Source organism: Phyllobates terribilis, unplaced genomic scaffold (genome assembly GCF_046119375.1).
Source record: "Phyllobates terribilis strain yellow unplaced genomic scaffold, ASM4611937v1 Scaffold_1__5_contigs__length_1240528914, whole genome shotgun sequence".
Taxonomy (NCBI): domain Eukaryota; kingdom Metazoa; phylum Chordata; class Amphibia; order Anura; family Dendrobatidae; genus Phyllobates; species Phyllobates terribilis.
This window is the reverse complement of record NW_027362761.1, coordinates 66,763,763-66,787,101: the sequence shown is the minus strand read 5'-3', so window position 1 is coordinate 66,787,101 and position 23,339 is coordinate 66,763,763. Positions and strand designations below refer to the sequence as shown.

At 41.4% G+C, this 23,339-nt stretch overlaps 1 protein-coding gene across 4 annotated transcripts in view; it reads right to left on the bottom strand.

The window, feature by feature from the left end:
- PTBP3 (polypyrimidine tract binding protein 3) overlaps positions 1-23,339 on the bottom strand; it is a 163,396-nt gene that overhangs the window by 9,809 nt on the left and 130,248 nt on the right. For 3 of the 4 annotated variants that reach the window (XM_073663715.1, XM_073663731.1, XM_073663725.1), the window contains 7 exons: positions 17,791-17,865; positions 11,300-11,439; positions 10,435-10,468; positions 8,852-8,944; positions 7,042-7,258; positions 5,626-5,703; positions 4,242-4,289 (listed from right to left, as the gene is read on the bottom strand). In XM_073663715.1, the coding sequence (XP_073519816.1) occupies positions 4,242-4,289; positions 5,626-5,703; positions 7,042-7,258; positions 8,852-8,944; positions 10,435-10,468; positions 11,300-11,439; positions 17,791-17,865 (685 nt within the window). The remainder of the gene's footprint in view (positions 1-4,241; positions 4,290-5,625; positions 5,704-7,041; positions 7,259-8,851; positions 8,945-10,434; positions 10,469-11,299; positions 11,440-17,790; positions 17,866-23,339) is intronic. The other variant, XM_073663740.1, reaches the window with a different exon arrangement.

Below are 23,339 nucleotides of genomic sequence, written 5' to 3'. Positions count from 1 at the left end.
CTCTCCTCCTCTTCTGGAACGGTCACCTCTTTTGTACTGCGGCTCCCCCACACTACCTGTTTGGCGATCTGTCAGTAATCACACTTACGTCTGCTGTGCTCAAGTAACTTGATATAGCTTTCCAGTGCAATCTTAGCTGTCATTATGTCTCACATAGGAGTAACCTGCCTATTGTACACTACTCCTGTGTGAACCATAATGACACCCTGCTCTGGTCTCACAGCAGTGCAATTACAAGTGCCTGGCTACAACAGACATAAGTGTTCTTCTTTCATAATGAAAACTAACTCATTGCCAATCAAAATATTTTATACCCAATATCTCAGCAATGGAGAAGCAAAATTAAAAAACAAAACACTTTATTCTGCTCCGCAGCCTTTATTACATCCTGTGTCCAGTTCAACATGAAAAAAATTGGTGAAATGTTCTCTTTAAGTGGGTAAAAGTGCAAAACTTCTTTTAAAAACAAGCAACCTTACACAGAATATTAAAAATCCCTACAAAAACTAGGTAAGTTGCACTTGCCTAGATTACCAGGGCAGTCTATAAGTGGTGCCTGGTTTCTTCGGCAAGGAGCGCGTGCTTGTATGCACTATGTTTTAAAGCTTGAAAACACTGCTCTGAAGCTGGCCACACTGCTTTATCCGGTCAGCTTCCATCTCCGAGCACTTTATCCATGCTACAGAGATGAAGCTGCCTTTGCTTGCAGCATGGGAAAGCACACAGTGAGGACCTGCGGCACGACCATGCCGCTGGTATGATCTGGTAATCTTCAGAAGTGCATTGCCTCGGGAGAACAGGAAGGCGGTTGAGCGGTGCGCCACTGAAGAAAGTAAATGATACGACCCCTTTATTGAACGAGCCGTATGCAGCAAATCCTCAAGATTCCCAAACAGCGGCTACAAGCAACAAGAATTTTACCATTTACTCTATGTCTATGAAGCTGGTTTTCTGAAGTGATGCATTAGAAAAATTAATTTATAGTTGATATATACTTAAATGAATACAATTTTTACTTACTTAAAGGGAACCTGTCCTCTGCAGAAATGCTATTTACTTGCAGTTATAGTGGTAATCTGCAGGTAAACAGTGTTTAAATCATGTCTGGCTGCCTTACTGGATCAGTGACTACAGAGAAAAAGCAAAGTTATATTTTCCCTGCAGCCACTCACTTCCAATCATCCCAGTGCACTGTGCTCACTCCCCTTCACACTGATTGACAACCTACTCTCTGCAAAGCAAGCTGTCAGTCAACGTGCTGAGGAAAGATTACTGTGTGCTCAGGGTGTAATGAGCACTGACTGTTACAGCCTCCTGAACCACCCCGATGACTGAAAGCGAGTGGCAGCAGGGAGAATTGACACTTCATTTACTGTAAGCGCTACTCAAGTGAGAATGCCAGACATGATTTAAATGCTATTTACGCGCAGATTAAAATTAAATCTACAGGTGAATCGAATTTTTGAAGGCTACAGGTTCCCTTTAACTTTTAATTCACTCACACAAGCTTTTTTTTTTTTTAAAGGGAAGCTATCATCAGAAAATAACCTAAATCAGGCTTTTGTATGTTTTGAATGTATTTTTTTACAATTTTTGGCAATTTTTTTTCCATACCACAATCTATATATATAAAAAAAAATAGAAATCTTGCATTTTTTACACTTGCCACTGTGGCATTTTTATATTTTAATTTCTGTTTTAGAAAACAATACACATTAACCAACATTTAAATTGCAACACCAAGAAGGAAGTGTCGTGAAATTATGAAATCGCAGGATCAATATACATGTTAATTATATGCAAAGGAGGAGAAAAATGGAAACATTTTCAAAACATCTCAGTTTTTTCAGTGTGGAGTATGAGCGCCATGCACAGAAATACCCGCAATTACACACCTTGGCATGCTATCAGTGAGGTTATGAATGGTAGTCTATATGTTCTGCCACGCTGAATGCACTTGTGCACACAAATCATAAAGATCCCCTGCCGACAGATCCCCTGCCGACCAATGATGTTGCACATGTGCTCATTGGGAGACAAGTCTGTAGTCTTTGCAGTTCATAGTAGCACGTTTAGGCCAAGCAGGCTGCTCACTGTAGCATGAGCAACATGAGGAGTGGCGTTGTTGTTTTGAAAAACGGCTCCTGGGACACTTTGAAGAAATGACCGTACCACTGGTTCCACCACCAAATCAATTTGATGCCCAGCTGTTAGTGTACCTGGAATGAAGTCTAGAGGGGTCCTGCTAATTATTATCCTACCCCAAATCATATTCAATAGTATGTAGTAATACATTCTGTAATGCAAGTGAAGGTAGATGCCATATACCAAGCCTAAGGCATCAAACAGTGTCTACAAAATCATTAGAAGGCATTTGAACTACACTGGCTGACATCAAGATACAGGTGATTTATTAACGTCATACCAATGCACTCAAAGGCCATCATGGTGCAGAGCAAGACGGCAATGGAAATCTATCCTCTTTAGGGATAACTCTCGCTTTTTTTCTTGGACGTAACGATAGCTGGAGATTGGTATGGAGACTAAGTCAACAAAGCCATGAAGAGGCTTCATAAGGAAATGTGAAAGTGTTCCAGGAGCAGCTTTTCAACACAACGCCAAGTCGCATGTTGCTGGTGCTACTGTAGTAGTGGGGAATAAAGTAGCTTCCCCCTGGCACGAAAAGGGTTAAAGAGTATGTTCCCGACAGTTCTCTCTGGGCTGCAGTTAGGTCCAGTTAAGGAGTTTACTGGGCTGGATTTTCACAGCTGAGGGAGAGGGAACCCAGTGCTATAGTTGAGCACAGGATGTGAATAAATGCTCTGTCCCTGATATGTTTCCTTGTGGGCTGTAGTAGTGGTAGTCATCCACAAGATGCCACTGTCCCGGATGCAGATGACAGGTTAAGTCTGCCAGTAGTTTTGCAGGCATTTAGGACAGTGAGGGGGTTAATTGTGTGTGAGGACAGCCCATAGAGGGTGGGCACATTAGGAAAATGTCTGGTTAGTTTCTAGGAGCAGAAAGTGAAAGTTCAGTGAGAGATAGTACTTGGAACAGTACGGGCAGCATCGATATAGTGGTTGCTAGGGCAGAAGTGAGCCCCATACCCCAGACAGTAGGATCACCAGAGTGAAGATTCCCTCCACAAGAGTCTCCTTAGCTGTCCGGAGAAACTCAAGAGAGCTATAGAGGACCCGGGGGCACATTCTGTCTGCAGGCTGCAGAAGAAGCTAGGACTCGAGTCTAGGACGCGGGGAGAACTAGGATATGGATATACTGTCACTGGTGAGGAAGATTTTCTAGGGCTAGAGAGCAAGGCAACAGAGATGCTTCACTTAAAGAGGGAACCAGGGCTGAAATTGTATCAAGTACCTGTGGGAAAGAGGACAACCCATTGGGCCTTATCCAGTAGTTCGGCCTATAAATATTGTACATATTCCTCTTCCCCAAGTAAAGTCCCAGTTATGGTTAAGAACCTAGTGTCCTCTTAATTTATTGCTGCCCTGGTTCCAGAAGAAAAATGCCTGGAGACAGACGCGACCGGCTGGTCTGAAGTAAGTGGAAAGCACTACATACACTGCAGCACATCAGAGGGAGGACACACCTTGTCTTTAGGGTGTCAGAGCGAGCAGGGGCCACAGCTCGCCCACGACTACCTTGCTGGGGCACCTTACACTATAGCGAGTAGCCTGCGTGGCCTAAACGTGCTATTATGGTCTGCAGCATCTCAGGATGTCTCCCATCAAGCACATCTGGAATGTCATTGTTCGGCAATTGCAAATCGGAGCTGCCAGTAACGGATCTTAATGATTTTCTTGCACAAGTGTATTCAGCGTGGCAGAACATTCCTCAGACAATCATTAATAACTTCATTGATAGCATGCCTAGGTGAGTAAGGGAGCGTATTTCTCTTCACGGTGCTCATACTCTATACTGAATAAGTAAAAGACATTTTGAAAATGTTGGTTTCCATTTTTTGATCAAGTGAATATCATTAAACGTTTCTTGATCCTGTGATTTTCATAATACCACAACTTTTCCTTCTAGGTTTTGCAATTAAAAAGTTAAGAAGTGTATGAACATAGCCATAATGAACAGACTCTGACCCAATCTTTTGTACTGTAGCATCTAATGTGCATGTACAAAGGTCAATATGAAGGGAGGTTGGAATAGGGTCAGCTGTGACATCCCCTATTGTGATTGGTGGATACTATGTTATCAGCTGTGTATAGAGGTGTTACCTGTCATTGTCATCCTGCCTCTGATAAGGAGCCTGCTGAAAACTCTTCCTGAAATGACAGGAATTATAAGTCTAAAAAAAAGTCCCTAAAGCCAGTGAGAAAATTGCAAGATTACAAACTTTATTTTTTTAATAGATGTAAATAAAAAATAAATTAAAAAAAATTGGCAAAAATGTTTGAAAAATATATGTAAAATCACAAAAAACTGATATTAACAATAGGTCATATATTTACGGATGATGGCTTCTCTTTTACCCTAGTCAAATGGTTTTCCAACTGGAGCCAAGCAGCCATATAGTGTTAGTTAAAGGGCTGAGCAAGCTGTGGCTTACTCTACATTATTCCTGCAGCTTCACATATGTTGAAACCCCCAGAACAATTCACGATTGAAAGAGTGAGCTTCGTTTTATTTATTATTCCAAAACTCAATAGTACACGTGAAAATAAGAAAATATGTAATTTATCTTATTAGAGATATCTGCTTCTTTCTCCTCCTGGACTGATCGCTCATTCTCAATTCATTGTTAAAAACAGTATTCAGTAAAGACAGAATTTTGAAAGCAACAACTGTCCTCTAGTTCTCCATATAACTTTACTACTAACTGCCATGTCCTATCACGGTCACATGAAAATCTGTATTCCTTAAAGACAGATTTTACCCGTGAATTGAGAATTTTCAGAATGACTGATCAGCCCAGGAGGAGAACGAAGCAAATTTCTTTAATAACATATGTTACAAAGTTTCTCATTTTCACATTTTATTAGAGAAATCTGCTTTTTTCTTCTTTACTGACTACAGATTTTCCCATTGCCGAGATAGGAAATGATAGTGCTCATAAAGTTTTATGAAAAACTGTAACTGTTGTTTTAGGAGAACTTGCAGCAGAATGTCTGTTTCTGTCTCTAGCCCCTCCCCTTCATAGAATTTTAAAAGCACCAACTGTCATCTCAGATCTCAATAATGGGAAAATCTCTGATAAGATGTATCACAAAGTTGCTTATTTTCAGGTGTACTTTTGATTTATAAAATAAAAATTAAAGCAACGGTTACTCTTTAAGGGGACACTCTAGCTCTCTTTGTAATTCATACACCCTCAGATCATAATGAGGGTTCTCTTAAAAGTAGATTAATATATGCCTGTGTACTAACCAGAACTTGAAAGCACATACTATACTAGTGATATCAGATGTAATTTTGACGATACAGTATAACATTCCTAAACAATAAAGTAAGTAGTTCTGAAGCAAATAGACACAGGCAAAATTAATTTAAGAAACCTATAAAGTGTCTTTATATCAGGTCACCTTGTACACTGTATACTGATAGGATTAAAATGAGGCAAAATAAAAGGATTATTGCAAATAGTTATACAGAGATACTCACTGGAAGAATTTAAAGGCCTTGACTGAACATCCAGTACTTGCAAACAATCTTTTAAGGTCTTCATCAGAAACTGAAGGTCTTTCGAAAATAAAGAAAATGAAGCATACACCAGTTATGAAAGAATTGCACTGAGTATCCTAGGTAATGTACTTAAATGTACTATATAAAAAGGGTTATTTTAACTTTTCACAGAGAAAAGTCAATTATAATATTAGTTCAGCATTTTTCTATCTATACATCCATTATATAGAATGTTACAAGGATGCTGTAAAAGGCAATTTTCATTATTGTTCAATGATCGTATATAAGACACCATCAACCAAATGCAATATATATAAACTAACACATTTGTATTAGTCAGGTAAACGTATATATGCTTAGGCTTTTATGCCATTACATACAGCACAAATGTAATGGAGAAAATATGGTCTGATTTTTTGACAATATGAATTTCGACTAGACAGTCTAAAAATGGAGTACTGTGTCACATTTAGACCATGCCCCTTCCTGCTAGACCGGATCCCTTCCAGTGAGACTATGCCCCTTCCTGCTAGACCGGATCCCTTCCAGTGAGACCATGCCCCATCCTGCTAGACCAGATCCCTTCCAGTGAGACCATGCCCCTTCCTGCTAGACCGGATCCCTTCCAGTGAGACCATGCCACCTCCTTCTAGACTGGATCCCTTCCAGTGAGACCATGCCCCTTCCTGCTAGACCGGATCCCTTCCAGTGAGACCATGCCCCTTCCAGCTAGACCGGATCCCTTCCAGTGAGACCATGCCCCTTCTGCTAGATCAGATCCCTTCCAGTGAGACCATGCCCCTTTCTGCTAGACCTGATCTCTTCCACTGAGACCATGCCCATAGTTGGCAAGATGCACAAATTGTTTAAAAGCACATAATAAAGATAGTGCAAGTCACAAAGAATTTTTTTTGCCAGAAATTGAGGCAGAATTCTGGAGTATTTAGCTTAATAAACCTTCCCCATTGTGTGCACACAGCAAACAATGTGAATGCCATGCTCCTGTCACATCAAATTGACCATTCGTGCCACATTGACATTGACAAAAACTTTAATATTCTGGCTTAACTAGTTTTTAAGTGCTGGATACAGTCCCCCATCACACACCTAGCATCACCTTTAAAGGTGTTGTCCACCACTTTGATACTGATGACCTATCTTTAAGATTATCAATAAAAGATCACTGGGGGTCCGGTGCATGGCACCCCCCAAACAGCTATGGTCGGATATATACAGTGTGAAGCAGCACAGCTCTACAATGTTCAGTGGCAGTCACTGAGAACCGCAGCTCAGCTGCAAGGAGTCGCTATGCAATGTATGGAGCTTCGCAGTTCCACTTTGCACACAGTATAAAATTAGTGGACAACCCCTTTAAATATGCTATTTTATACATACGGTATATTCGACAGGTGCAGGGTTGCTGAAGGTGGAAATATATTCTGGAAGTTCTTTGAGCCTGGTTTTTTGAAGCGATGTAATGGGCTGTTGGTATAGTCCTTAGTCAGGCCTTGGTCTTCATGTCCTTCACGAGGAAGCTGAACAGACTGGTGCTTTGACAGGGTAATTCGCAGAACCCTTCCGTGAAGTCTCTGCCCATTTAGATGACTCATAGCTAAATAGGCAAAACCATAAAAAAGTAGCAGAATTAATAACTTTCAATTATTACAAAAATTATATGGTTTATTCAAGTGTATGGCACACTGGATCCTCATGTCCAAATGACTTGGTTGCATGACTCGCGATCATCAGAGCATCTATCTACTCAAGGATCAACAGGTTTTTATTCACTGGATGCCGACAAGTATGTTTTTATTTGTAAAAAGCAAGCAAAGGTCTAGACATTTTTGTAGTTGAACTTTTAACTATAAGAAAAAAAAAAAAGTTACACAAAGCTATAATTTACAAAAAAAAAATAGAAAAAGCAATATTTCTACACTTGTACTTTTTTGTCAGTATTTTTAACTTATCAGTTTTTAGTTGCCCTTTAACACCAAGCAAAAAATAAAATGTCCGCATGACCGGAATCATGACAGAAACTTGATAAATCCCATTTTGCAGACAGCCAAGGGTCCGGCCATGTAAAGAGTCAGTGAGATTTGTTAGGGTTTGCTGAAAACAGATGTATCACATGAATAGTGTAATCTGAGCCTAATAGGCAATAAAACATTAAACTTCTGAATATTGTTCTTAAAAGGGAATCTATCACCAGGTTTTTACTACCACATCTAAGAGCAGCATGGGGTATGGACGGAGACCCTGATTCCAGTGATGTGTCAGTTACTGAGCTGCTTCCTGTCATTTTGATAAAATCACTGTTTATCTACTGTAGATCTACCAGTTCTCTGAATGCTGAGCTCTATATAACCCGCTCACACCACTGATTGGTCTCTCTAGAGAAAGATGCTAATAAGTGTTTGGGAGAAGTTATACAGAGTTCATGAATATGGAGGACTACCTTGCAGAAGGTTTGCTAGTGATCATCTCTTGCTGATAAAACTGTTATTTTATCCAAACTGCACTTAGCAAACCAGTAAATGACACACCGCTGGAATCAGGGTCTCTGCCCCTACATTACACTGCTCTCAGATTAAATGTTAAAAACCTGCTGACAGATTCCCTTTAATGAAGTGTTGGAAATTTTAACAATGTTTCAAGTCTGCAGTTTTAAGCTTTGGAAAAGTTGTAAATTTGGAGCAGAAACACATTGAGTTAGATCTACTAATACTGGGTTTAATTAAGACAACAGATAATATCAGGATAAACAAATGTGTCTAAAGATGCTCCCAATATCATCCAGCATGAGCCACTGAGAAGGCCGGCACATCTAGTCTAATTCTGAGTGGTCTATATTTAAAGGGGTATTCCCAAGATAATAATTTATAGCATGTGAAATAAATAATTTATCCCTCGGGGTCTGACAGCTGGTACTCCCAGCGATCCCAAGAATGGCACTCTTCAGAGCCCAGTCTGAATGGAGTGGAGCATGTGCACCTCCACTCCATCCAATGTGTATAGGAGATAAAGAATAAAGCCAATGGCTGTACTCTGCTATCTCTAACCAGAATAAATGGCAGTAATGAAAAGAAAAATATTGCTAAATATATTGCAGAAGATTAAAAAATGGGCTGTGTCTGCTATTGGGCTGAGGGGCCCAATACAAAATACAGATGCTTGGGGGGGGGGGTTTGTTCTTTTAAGTTCTTACCAAGCTGGGCTTGAGTTGCATCTGCCATCTGCACCAATGCATTTTCTTTTTTATTAAAGAGAATCTTCACACGATGAACATCCCCATATACTCCTAAAAGGTTGCAAAAAATAGAATCAACAGAAGTCTACGGTAGTATAGACGTACACATATGAACTATACAGTGACTATGACAAGCCCTCATTGGTACCTAGAACTTTAGAGGCATTTTACAAAATCTAGAACAAAACTGCCCAAAACAGAAATTTCTGAACATGTCATTGAACAAAGCATGAATTGTCAATCCCAATTCCAATTTATCTGTGTAGGATCCTCACTACAGTTCTGGTATGTGTCACTTTAGGGTATGTGCACACAAGGTCATATAGACGTTTCTTAACTGAAAGGTCATCTTAGTCATGCTCTTTTAGTCATTTTTGTGCATCTTTATTTTTGAAAAATTTTACATATAAAATAACTTCTAAGTGGAAGCTGTCTGAAGAATGGCCAGGTCGCTGCTTTTAGGCTTTCCAAAGTGGTTAAAAGAAGGTAAAAAAGACAGAGCATACAGGCAGCAAGTTGTTTTGACATTGCTAGACTTAAAGAGGTTGTCCACTACTTTTTCACTGATGACCCATCTTTGGGATAGGTCACCAATGACTGATCAGCCGGGGTCCGACACAAGGCACCCACCGCCGATCAGCTGTTAGTTGTGTCGGCGGACGCTAGCTGGAAATACTCACTTGCAGAGCTGTCCGTCTTCTGACAGTGGCCACCGCAGGGTACTGCACATCTGCTTTCTATTCAAATCAATAGCGGCTGATCGGCGGGGGTGCCGGGTGTCAGACCCCGGTCGATCAGACATTGGTGACCTATCCCAAAGCTAGGTCATCAATGAAAAAGTAGTGGACAATCTCTTTAAGTTCAATACTTTTAATGTTTATTAAGTGTTTTTATTTTTTAGGCAGGTTCTAGACGGAATCTGCTTGAAAAAGACGCCACGTGTACATACCCTAGAGGCACATTCAGACGTCAGTTTTTGATGAACGAGTTCTGTCCGTGTTTTTCACAGAGCTTATATTAATTATAGTCTATGGGGTTTCTCACATGTCGTGTCGTGTGGTCCTCACAAAACACAGACACATATCAGTTTTTGATCCGTGTTCAAGCTCACCAACGCAAGTCCACGAAAAAACAAAAAATGGAAAAAAATAAAAAAAATCAGATGGCCGATATCCATTTTTCACTGATTGTACTTGATAGGAAAAGCTTGAAAACCTCCATCTTTTTTTTATTATTATTACATATGAGAAAAAAAAGTGATAAAACTCTGAGGCTAAAAACCGACACTGACTAAACTCGGATTAAAAAAAAAATAAAAAAAATTGGGGTCTTTTTATGCATACAAGAAAAATCACTGACGTTTAAATGATCATTTATTCTGACATTTTGTGAATTCACTACTCATTACTATTACCTGAAATCTTCCCAGCTCCGATCTTGACATGATCAAACATTCATTTTCAGTGTTATTTTCATCTCACCCCAAGTGAATGTGGTGAGATGATTTTATTACATTTTTACATAAAAATACTTATTCTTACCAAAGAGGATAAATAGGCAATGGGGTAAAATAACCTGTTAAAAAAGACAGACAGTTTAGCAAAGCAAGTTATATAGTAAAGTATATTAGTTAATACAAAAACAGTAGATTACCAAAACTTGGAAACAAATACCCTTCAATATAATAAGCAGTTTTCAGTCTGAATGGCCGTACCGGCCGTGGGACTCCTAACCTAAACTCAATAATCGAATAGGCAGATATGAGGTAGTTGAGATGGGAACAGGAGACCCGTGGCCAGTTGGGACATCACGCTTTCACAAATGTCTGAATTCTGCCCAAAGGAATTGAATCACAAAAAAACCCTGCTTTTAAAAAGTTTATGGGCAAATAACCAATATTCTGCTTTTTTTTTGCTACTGTTTTTTTTGTTTGTTTTTACATAGTCAAGGATGTCTTCAAGTAGCACATAAAACTAGATTATAATATCAAGTGCCAGTTTTACATTACCAACCTAGATAACAGAGCAAAGTGAATATCTAGTAACACTGACCACGATCAGACTACAGCACCCCATACACATTAGACAGTCAGGGGGTTTGTCCGACGCTTGTCTAATGTGTATGGGGGGTCCCCGACAGATGACTGTTGGGGGGAGTTAATGATCCAGCAAATCCAATTTCAGACTGCCAAACTTTTTGTATTCCATGAGAAGTCGCTGGCAGAGATATTTGGCAGCGGCTTTCTCATAGAGAACACTGGAGTCCTTGGTAGAGCAAGTATGTATGGGACAGCCGAGAAAACTGCCAGCTGGACGATCGTCCTATACCCATCTAAGGCGTATGGGGGGCTGAAGTACGGTTTTTGGTGACTTTTAAAGTAGAAGTTATAAGATACATCTGACTTACATCAGGATTTAGGTTACTGACTAACAAAACGGAGTGTCCTGGAATCGCAGTCATGCCAGGTATTGTCATACGTCCAGTGATAGCAGAAGTGGTAAGAGCAAGAGGTCCAAGAGCACCTGGTACGCCAGAGACTGACAGTCCTTAAACAAGAAGATATAGGCAGTATTAAAATACAATACAGTGCTAAGCATTTTATCAGGATTACAAAAAAAGTAAACTTCTTTCCAGATAATTCATCATCTAGGACCATGGACACTATCTGGTACTGCAGCTCAATCCCATTCACTTGTATAGGGATGAGCAGCAATACTACACAAGTTCCATAGCCAGGAGTGGCGCTGTGTAGATTTAAGAAAAAAAAATCTGTTTTTCTAATCCAAAGCAGCCTTTTTACAGTATATAGTCCCCTTTATCTCTTTAGAAAGTAAGAGAAAAAAAACACATAAAAAAAAAGTGATAATAGCCGACCATGATCTCACAAACAGAACTGGTGACACAAGAAGAAAAAAGATGGCTGAATTAGAAATGTTATGTATACAGAAGCAACAAATCCGAAGATGTATCTGACGCGCCCCTGGGCCTTCGTCGTGCAGCATCGCGCGCACGGGGGAGGGTTTACCCGGAGCCGGATCCGATGGGAGTAGTCTCGTGGCGGTGACCCGGTCCGTGCCCAGGGTGTCAAACTGAGAGGCGATATATAGCAGTAGATGTTAAAAAGTTCGACTACGCCACCCGTTGATTGCGGCTATGAAGCCGCCGCTGCAGGGCAGACCGCTGAGGCCGATGGTAGGATTGTGCAGCAAGGATGGTATAACCCCCAACGGGAGGGGTATGGCCTCAGGGCAGCAGAAGTGGAAGATGGTGGGTGTGATGGTGCAGCAAGGATGCTCAGAAACGTGTAGTGAAGTTTCAAGGCTTTTACTCACAGATGTTGCTCCGGTCACTTCGGCCAAGAGTGACCACCCGAGCCGTGCTGCGTCCACCAGGTGCAGGACTCGGCCAACTCCCGGGCAGTTCCAGAGCGTGGTCCTGAGCTCCCCTCTCTTCCTTCCTACTGGCCGTCCACACCAGGGACCCACCTATGTCCGGCTCCCTCGGGCCTTTTGGTGGCGAAACCTTTCCCGGCTTCCCTGACCCTATTCGTGGTCTGCCTTCCTGGTGGATATGGTGAGGGTCGTGCCAAAGCTTGACCACGACCTCCGGTTCCTGGCTGAGGATCATTAGCCTCCACCAGTTTGGGTTCCGGTACCCGTTTCCGCCAACCCTTCACCCTTTTCGTTCTCCTGTGGGATCTCAGGGTTCCCTCTCTCCTTGTGTCTCTGGGCCTCTCTTCCTCCTTCTCTCTGCTTCAGGCCTGGCCCTGGAGCTGGGCCCAGCCGGAGCCACAGCTCCCTGTCAGCCGTCCTGGCTGAACTCTCTCTCAGAACTCACCCTGTCTCTAGATGGTGCCCACCATATATACTCCCTCTATGTGTGAGCCCAGGTGACTAGCACCCAATGGGCTCCTACCTCTATGCCCAGAGTCCCTCCCCTATCTGCCCCTACACTACTGGGATGTTCCTCCCCCCCTCCCACTCCAGCCAGGGACAGACGCTGTCGTACCTGCACATCTAACTGGTGGGAGTACCGTAGTTCTGTCCCCCGGAAATGGGATGAGTGTAGTGCATGCAGCTATCTGAGCTCAGTCCCACACTCCATCCTTACCTGGGAGTGGAATACCACACCTCTGGTTCGAGGTGCAATACCCCTGTAGCAGCCGAGTCCTCGGGGTGCTACATATCTGCTAACAATTTGGTCAATCAAATTCTCTTTTATTCTTGGCTTCCATAAATCCTGACCAAGGTTAGAAAATCTCCGATATTCCTCCACGGCTAATCTCTAATGGGCATTTCCTTATGTGTCATCTGGATTACACATTTCTTAAGAGATTATTTACTGGTGATAGGGCCAAGTGCCACCTCTACAGCAGATGCCTTATGCAAAGAAAAAAGCTTTGTATTGATGAAAATTATAAGCACCCAAAAGGAGTCCTGAGGAGATAATTTGCATATTCCCACTGCATTTTGGGGTAAGTGAAGAGTCTCCGCGAGCTCAAAGAACACTGGATTTTGGCTGTTGGAGCTGAAAAGAGGACATCGGTAAACCAGGGGAGGAGTCCTGAGGAGATAATTTGCATATTCCCACTGCATTTTGGGGTAAGTGAAGAGTCTCCGCGAGCTCAAAGAACACTGGATTTTGGCTGTTGGAGCTGAAAAGAGGACATCGGTAAACCGTGCGCCTACCGGCGCGCGCATTTTGAAGCTTTTTTTTTAAGCTTTTTTCACTGTTTTCAGAACATTAACAATAAGAACATGGAAGAGTCCAGGAGCCATTTGGTGAGCTGCATATCCTGCTACATGCTCACAGACTTGCCAGTGGAAAAGCCAAACTTCACATGCCAGAAATGCAAGCTTGTGTCCCTGTTGGAGGAAAAGTTGCGAAATCTAGAAGAGAGGTTAACTACCTTGAAAATCATTAAGGAAGGTGAAGAGTTCTTAGACAGAGCAGAATTATCTCTTCATGATTCAGAAAGAGAAGAAATTCGAACTGCACCTGACGAAACAGAGGAATGGAAGCATGTGACCCACAGAAGCAGGAGGATCGAGAGGCAGTCAGCACCCATACTGCTCAGGAACCAGTACCAGGCTCTCACGCAGGAGAACCATGAAGAAATACAGCAAAATAAGACTTTGCCAGCAATGAATAACCTTGTAAGCCCTCAGAATCCTCCTGGATGGAGAAAGAAGAATGTTGTGAAGAAAAAACGGAGAGTGGTGGTCATGGGGGATTCCCTGTTAAGAGGAACAGAGGCCGCTATCTGCAGACCAGACATAACCTCAAGAGAAATGTGCTGTCTTCCAGGAGCAAAAATTAAAGATGTGTCTGACAGGATATCAAGACTCTTCAGACCTACAGATCACTACCCATTCCTGCTAATACATGTGGGGACAAATGACACCGCAAGAAAGGACCTGGAAACCATCTGCAGTGACTTTGAAGACTTAGGCAAGAAAGTGAAAGAATTGGGAGCGCAGGTGGTCTTCTCATCCATCCTCCCAGTGGATGGCCATGGAACAATGAGGTGGAATAAGATTCTACAGGTGAACAACTGGCTACGTCGATGGTGCCGTCAACAAGGATTTGGATTTCTGGATCACGGAATGAATTACCTATACGATGGACTACTTGCTAGAGATGGGGTGCACCTTACGAAGACTGGAAAACATGTATTTGGAAGTCGCCTTGCTACACTCATCAGGAGAGCTTTAAACTAGAACAATGTGGGAAGGGAAGCAAAAGGCCAGAAAAAGCCATACAGCTGACAAATACTATTGAGATCTCTGCTACTGGAAGTGGAAAGGAAGAACAAAGACAAAAAAATCTAAATAATAAAAATATGGGAGGAAGAGAAACCAATCACAAACTAAAATGTTTTTATACAAATGCACAAAGCATGGGCAACAAACAAGGAGAATTGGAACTACTAATGCAGGAAAAGGAATATGATGTCATTGGAATCACTGAAACTTGGTGGGACGATACACATGATTGGAATAAAAGGCTAAAAGGATACAACTTATTTGCAAGAAACAGACTTGATAAACGAGGAGGAGGTGTTGCATTGTATGTTAGAAAAGCGTATATCTGCACAGACATTGAAGCTTCAGAGACTGGGAGTTCTGTGGAAACTGTTTGGGTAAGAATACAAGGAGAGAACAACGGAAAGGACACCATTGTAGGCATTTACTACAGGCCACCTGGGCAAGCTGAAGATATGGATGAACTCTTTATGTATCAAATGACCAAGTTCTCCAAAAAATATGACGTAGTGGTCATGGGAGATTTCAACTATCCAGGCATTTGTTGGGAATCTCTCTCAAGTAAAACTAACAGGTCAAGCAAATTCTTATCCTCTCTTGCTGACAACTTTATCTTCCAAAAGGTAGGGGAGAAAACAAGGGGATCTGCTACTTTGGATCTAATCCTTATAAACAGGGAGGAAATGGTTGAGGAGGTAAAGGTGGCTGGGACCCTAGGAGGCAGCGATCATGCTATTATAGAATTTTGGATAACTAGAGGAGGAAGACATGTGAAGACTCAAACTTCAAGGTTAGATTTTAGAAAGGCAGATTTTAAGAGACTCAGAAAGAGAATAGGAGGGATCCAATGGCTGGATGTCCTTAAGGACAAAAATGTCCAGGAAGGATGGGAAATTTTTAAAAATGAGATTCTCAAAGCACAATCGTTAACAATCCCGAAAAGTAGGAAGAATGGGAAGCATTTAAGGAAACCAGGATGGATGAACACAGAACTTAAACACATGCTAAAAAGAAAGAAAGAAATGTTTATTAAATGGAAAGAGGGAGGCATATCTAAAGAAGATTATAATGCAGTCTGCAGATCCTGCAGGGCACGTATCAGGGTAGCTAAAGCTGACAATGAATTAAGGCTTGCAAGAGATGTCAAAAGCAATAAAAAAGGATTTTGGGGGTATGTCAAAAGTAAAAGAAAAGTCAAAGATGCTATAGGATTTTTACAGGATGAAAATGGAGAAATGGTAAGAGAGGATGTTGAGAAGGCCGAACTTTTTAATTCCTATTTTGCATCTGTTTTCTCTCAGAAAGAAAATGTAACATCAACTGATCTTCACTGTCCTTTTAAAGGAATAGAGGAATCCAAGTTATCTGTAAACAGAAAGATTGTGAGGGAATATTTAGCTAACATAAATGAGTTCAAGTCTCCAGGTCCAGATGAATTACACCCCAGAGTACTGAAGGAGATCGTAGAAGAAATTTTAGAACCACTCTCCATAATCTTTGAAAATTCTTGGAGAACAGGAGAAGTCCCAGAAGACTGGAGAAGAGCAAATGTTGTTCCTATCTTCAAAAAGGGGAAGAAGGTGGACCCAGGGAACTATAGGCCGGTGAGTCTGACTTCTATACCAGGAAAGATCTTTGAACAAATTATTAAACAACATGTATGTAAGTACATGGATAAGAATGAAGTGATTAACCAGAGTCAGCATGGGTTTGTAACTAACAAGTCATGTCAGACTAACTTAATTTCCTTCTATGACAGAATCACTGACTGGGTGGATCAGGGAAATGCTGTAGATATAGTATATCTTGACTTCAGCAAAGCATTTGACAAAGTATCTCACACCATCCTTATTGAAAAAATGACCAAGTATGCAATGGACCAGGCAACTGTTAGGTGGATTCATAACTGGCTTAGTGATCGGACTCAAAGGGTGGTTGTAAATGGCTTCACATCCAGCTGGATGAATGTCTTAAGTGGGGTACCACAGGGCTCCGTCCTGGGACCTGTATTGTTCAACATCTTTATCAATGATTTAGATGAAGGAATTGAGGGTAAACTGATTAAATTTGCTGATGACACAAAGCTAGGAGGGATAGCTAATACTAGAGAAGAGAGAGAGAGGATTCAAAAAGACCTAAATAAACTGGAGCAGTGGGCAGCAACCAACAGAATGGTTTTTAACAGGGAAAAATGCAAAGTACTACATCTGGGCAATAAAAATGAAAAAAGCATATACAGAATGGGAGGAATAGAGCTAAGCAACAGTACATGTGAAAAAGACTTAGGTATACTAATAGATCATAGACTGAACATGAGTCAACAGTGTGATGCAGCAGCAAAAAAGCAAATACAATTCTGGGATGTATTAACAGAAGCATACAGTCTAGATCACGTGAAGTCATTATCGGTCTTTACTCCTCTTTGGTCAGACCTCATCTGGAATACTGTGTACAGTTTTGGGCACCACATTTTAAAAAAGACATAGACAAACTGGAGCAAGTTCAGAGAAGAGCGACCAGAATGGTGACTGGTCTGCAAACCATGTCCTATGAGGAACGGTTGCAGGATTTGGGAATGTTTAGCTTGCAAAAAAGAAGACTGAGAGGAGACTTAATAGCTGTCTACAAATATGTCAAGGGCTGTCACATTGTAGAAGGATCATCTTTATTCTCATTTGCACAAGGAAAGACTAGAAGCAATGGGATGAAACTAAATGGGAGGAGACACAGATTAGATATTAGAAAAAACTTTTTGACAGTTAGGGTGATTAATGAGTGGAACAGGCTGCCAAGAGAGGTGGTGAGTTCCCCTTCAATGGACATCTTCAAACAGAGGCTGGACAGACATCTGTCTGAGATGATCTAGTGAATCCTGCTTTGAGCAGGGGGTTGGACCAGATGACCCAGGAGGTCCCTTCCAACTCTACCATTCTATGATTCTATGATTCTATGATTTTCTACTATACAGAATCACATACATAACCTTTATGTCATGTCATCTCATTGTATAAAGCTAAAAAAGATCCATACGGCATTATATCAGATCATTATTCAGGGTTTAGTACTCTGCGGCACTCCATTCATTGTGAGACTACAACTCCCAGCATGACTTGACAGCATCGGTACACCTACCTGCCTGAGGGAAGCCAATAGTGGGGGCAAATCCAGCAGCTCCTCCATAAGGTGAGGAAATGATACCTTGAGCACCTGGAGATAAAAAAAAATGTATAGTCAAGAGTGAGTGAGAGTTTATGCATTGTTTCATATGCCAAAATCCAGAAAGAGAGAAGGGTCACCTAATGGCCCAATACAAGTCCAACAAGTCCAGCTGACATTCTCGGTCATCACCAATATGAACATGGCACTTAAAAATTCCCTCTGCTCCATCAACTATTGGATTCAACCCCTGAACTCAGGATCCATGCCTCCTTTCATGATTACATACATTTCACTTGAAAACTATTCAACTTTCACATGCCACGAGAGAAAACAAAATCTAGAAGTGTATTATCTCATGTGGCCACTGGATACCATATTACAGATGGTGGAAATAACGCTATATGGTGCTGAAAGGAGCACCATATGTAGGCGTACAGTGGCTATGGCTCCACTGTATGGTGCCACAGAGACTACATGTGTCTCCTTGCAGCACTCATGTATATAAGGTCTTTAATCCCTTTCCAACATAAAACGTAATTGTACGTCTTACATCAGATACGCATGTATGGAGCAGGCTCAGGAGCTGAGCCTGCATCACATCAGATGTATGCAGATTGTGCCATGCAGTTGCTGGTGCATAGGCTTCGATCTCTTCTCCCTGCATTGCTCCCATTGCTGACATTGCCCTCCACCTCCGGGTGTGCCACAGGGAACTGATGGATTGTTATGGCAACTAGGGGCCTGATGGAGCCCCCATGGCGGCCATATTAGTCCCCACATGAAGCCTAGCTTCATGGGAGAACATAATTTTGACTATATACTGCAACAGAATTGCAGCATATAGAACAAGTAAGGAGACTGAAATATAAAAAATGAAACGTTTAAAGAAAATATGAAAAGAATTAAAATATAGAAATTTTAATTCATTCTCTTTAAAAATAAATAAATAAAAAAAGCGTATTATGTTTGTAAAAGTCCAATTTCTCAAAATATAAAATAAACTAACTTGCATGAAAAAAAACTACACTAAAAACTACACTAAAAAAAAACAAAAAAGAAAAGCTAGACCTTAAATAAATACAATAAAAATGCTAAATCCGAAGTACACAAATATGGGATAATAAAAAATGCGTTGCAAAAAATGACACCATTTTTTTTTCTTAACAAAATTGGTATCATACTGACGTGGATAATCATATTGCCAGTTCATTTTTACGGCACAATAAACACTGTGAAAATGAATAAAAAAATTAAAAAAACAACAAACAGCCGAATCACATACAGGTGCATCTCACAAAATTAGAATATCATCAAAAAGTTAATTTATTATTTATTTCAGTTCTTCAATCCAAAAAGTTAAATTCATATATTATATAGAGTCATTAAAAACAGAGTGATCTATTTCAAGTGTTCATTTCTGTTAATGTTGATGATTATGGCTTACAGCCAATGAAAACACAAAAGTCATTATCTCAGTAAATTAAAATAATTAACAAAAAACACCTGCAAAGGCTTCCTAAGCGTTTAAAAAGGTCTTTTAGTCTGTTTCAGTAGGCTCCACAATCATGGGGAAGACTGCTGACTTGACAGATGTCCAGAAGGCAGTTATTGACACACTTCACAAGGTCCCAGAGTTCCAATTTTCATTTGGAAATCAAGGTCCCAGAGTCTGGAGGAAGAGTGGAGAGGCACACAATCCAAGCTGCTTGAGGTCTAGTGTGAAGTTTCCACAATCAGTGATGGTTTGGGGAGCCATGTCATCTGCTGGTGTAGGTCCACTGTGTTTTATCAAGACCAAAGTCAGCACAGCCGTCTACCAGGAAATTTTAGAGCACTTCATGCTTCCCTCTGCTGACAAGCTTTTTGGAGATGGTAATTTCATTCTCCAGCAGGACTTGGCACCTGTCCACACTGCCAAAAGTACCAACACCTGGTTTACACACAACAGTATCACTGTGCTTGATTGGCCAGCAAACTCGCCTGACCTTAACCCCATAGACAATCTATGGGGTATTGTCAAGAGGAAGATGAGAGACACCAAACCCAACAATGCAGACGAGCTGAAGGCGGCTATCAAAGCAACCTGGGCTTCCATAACACCTCAGCAGTGCCACAGGCTGATCGCCTCCATGCCACGCAGCATTGATGCAGTAATTGATGCAAAAGGAGCCCCGACCAAGTATTGAGTGCATTTACTGAACATACATTTCAGTAGACCAACATTTTAGATTTTAAAAACATTTTTCAAGCTGTTGTTATAAAGTATTCTAATTTACTGAGATAATTTTTTGATGATATTCTAATTTTGTGAGACGCACCTGTACTTTTACCATTCCACCTCACTTGGAATTATTTACGTTTTGAAGTGCGGTACATTATATGGTCAAATAATGTCCTGGCTACGTCGACAGAAAAAAAAAAATTAGAGGAAGAAATAAAAAAGAGCAAAGACCAGAATTGGCCGCAACGGGAAAGGGTTAAAGTAATAAATAGCAAAGATATCAGGCTGGAAGTAAGTGAGCGCCTATTTCACTTTCACAGTAAAGTAGGGAAAATATATATTCTTGTATCGTGTTAGCCAGTAGATAGAAAAATATTTAGATTTGAGAGTCCTCAGTGGTTGATACCTTTTAATGGCTAACTGAAAAGAAGGTAACAAATTGCAAGCTTTCCAGACTACTCAGGTCTCTTCATCAGGCATAGTACTATGCCTGATGAAGAGACCTGAGTAGTGTAGAAAGCTTGCAATTTGTTACCATCTTTTCAGTTAGCCATTAAAAGGTATCAACCACTGAGGACTCTGAAATCTTAATATTTTACAGTAAAGTAGTAGTTGTGAACATGGCCATTCTAAGTACAAGACCACTAACGGTTAACAAGCTATAGAAATCCTACTAATAATGTGCATTATAATAAACTGGGGCACATAAAGTAACATGAATTAACGGAAGCATGTAACATTTCCGTGTGAAAGTCAGCCGATGTGGCAGAATGACACATTCACAATGGGATAATATAAACCTGACAAGATTCATCAGTACAGAAGAGCAGAACACATTTCATTAAAGATGCGAGACGGCATAAACAAAAAGTGTGGCGTCTTATAATTGTACACGCCACAGGAAAAAAGAAGGAAGGACTGATTTACAGTATGAGGACCAAAGGAACTCATGTCACTCCGGTCCTGACTGACATGCTCGTAGCCATCATCTCGACTAGAAAATTGTAAGCGCACAGTAGAAGAAGCTGCACAAACACGCCAGTACATCTCAATGAATCGTATATGGATTACCAGATAATAAATCCTTACGATGTGAAAGATCTTGGAAAAGAAACATGTTTTTTAAATTCAATTCACTTCCAGAAATTACCCATGCAGCCTTATGAGTGGTCTTCCCATTTGCTGCTCACCACCTATGTCCATCAGCAGGCTTCATCTGTGCTGGCCGAGCATGTGCTGATGATACCTCTAGATCGGGGAGGTGGGGAGCACACACAACTGTGTGCATGGGTCCAGGTAGACAGCAGCGTGCTCACCGCAGGATATTAGGCTGATGCCTGACACGGCTATGTGCCAATTGAAGTGTTTATACGAGGCAGGAAGACCGCACTGTCCAGTGCATGTGTCTGCCTGCAGTATGGCCGAAAGAGTGCAATGATCGCTTCTTCAGTACTGCAAAGCTAAACAGGTATCTAGAACAACGCTGTCTCAGGGCACAGTCAGCCAGCCATATAAATTGGACAGATATTGGACCGCAATGTTCGACAGCTGCATAGAAATATGTGAAGGTATTATGCTCGAGTCGGGAGATCCGCCAGCCAGTCAGTCCATTGCAGTCCGATCTTGGTCCAATTTATTCGGCCATCTGACGGTCCCCTAACTGAGGTATTTGCAGTACAAATCAGGAGTCAAAGTTAGTGAAGAAGCAATCTCTACAATGTCAGCCATACTGTAGGAACACATTCAAACTGGCACCTAGCAGTAGTATTAGTGCTCCTGGAAACCGTATACTGTGCATGTGTAAGCAGCGGAGACACCAGGCAGAACAACAATCTACTTTTATTTGCTTATCAGAATAATATGAATAAAAGATTATTACAAACAGATTATACAGTCACAGTTTTCACAGAATCAATGGCAAAACAACTGTATAAACAGGAATATATTGGTTAATGTATAATGGGGAATATCAGGATAAACTCAGGGTCTACAGTCCAACCTAATGCTAGTTTGGAGGGGGGGTAAACACTGTACTTGGCGGGAACAGTCTCTAAGAACTTCCACGGCTTTCTGAACCCGACAATGACCGCTGCTCCCTCTCACTACCCGCACATTTTCCAAACAAAGTCTATCAGTTCTCTCTGGGCCGCTCTAGCATCAGCCGGACCCAGCCGGATGCAGCCCTCCCTCTGCCCACGCCCGGTAGTTTCTGCAGGAAGTGACGGCCCGTCCCACACGTCTCCTCCGATCACCAGCCCAGGCACGGGTCCCTGGCTAGGTATCCTCAGGGCTCCTTCGGTACTTGACCGCCGAGGAGTGTCTCCTTGGTCCGTATCGATGGGGGCTGGTCCTCGGCTGTTGACCGGCTTTGTCTGGGTCGGGAGCCTTGACCAGCGTTGCTTGGGTCTTCGGTGCTTGACCTTCTACGGGTGAAGTCTGGACCTTGACTGGCATAGCTCTGGTCTTGGGTGCTTGACAGTCATTGTCTGAATCTGGGCCTTGCTGGTACACACGGCTGCGGCAACCTGTCTCAGCTGCTGTAGCTGCAACAAGACCAACTGTCACTTCCCGTGGCACCCAATGCTCCATTCTCCTACACATGCTCCACCCTAGATCTGACAGCTTATTGTGAGAACACCGCTGTCTGACTGGATCTATGCACACGGTTATGTGCGCTCTCCAAGCTCAGCTAAACTACAGACATCATCTGCGCATGTTCAGCCAGAGCAGGAGATTCCTGCTGGTGGGTGAAATAGGTGGTTAGAAGCAACTTAGAAGACCAGTGAACAGGCTACATCGGTAAGTTAAAGTAGAGAAAAAAAAAACATTTTTTGGAAATGAATTATATTTGAAAAGTTTAATGTCTTTGCAAGATCGTTTACGCAGGAAAGATTTCATCATCATGGAAAAACCCCTTTAAACAATTCCAACTGCAGATATTTTTGGACCAGTGTGTGTTTGACCTTTTTTCATAACAGTATGGATTTTTTTTAAACCAACCTAAGGCCAGTTTCACACTATCAGTTTTTGGTCAGTATTTTCCATCAGTATTTCTAAGCCAAAACCAGGAGTGGAACAATCAGAGGAAAAGTATAGTAGAAACACGTCACCACATCTGTATTTATCACCCACTCCTTGTTTTGACTTACAAATACTGAGGTTAAAAACTCACCAAAATACTCAACATGTGAATGTGGCCTTACAAGAATTTTTGAATAATTATTCAAAAGCATAACTGGTCAGTAAGCTATCCATGGGTTTATAATTTACAGGAAACTTAATATTTCTCTGAGCAACAAAA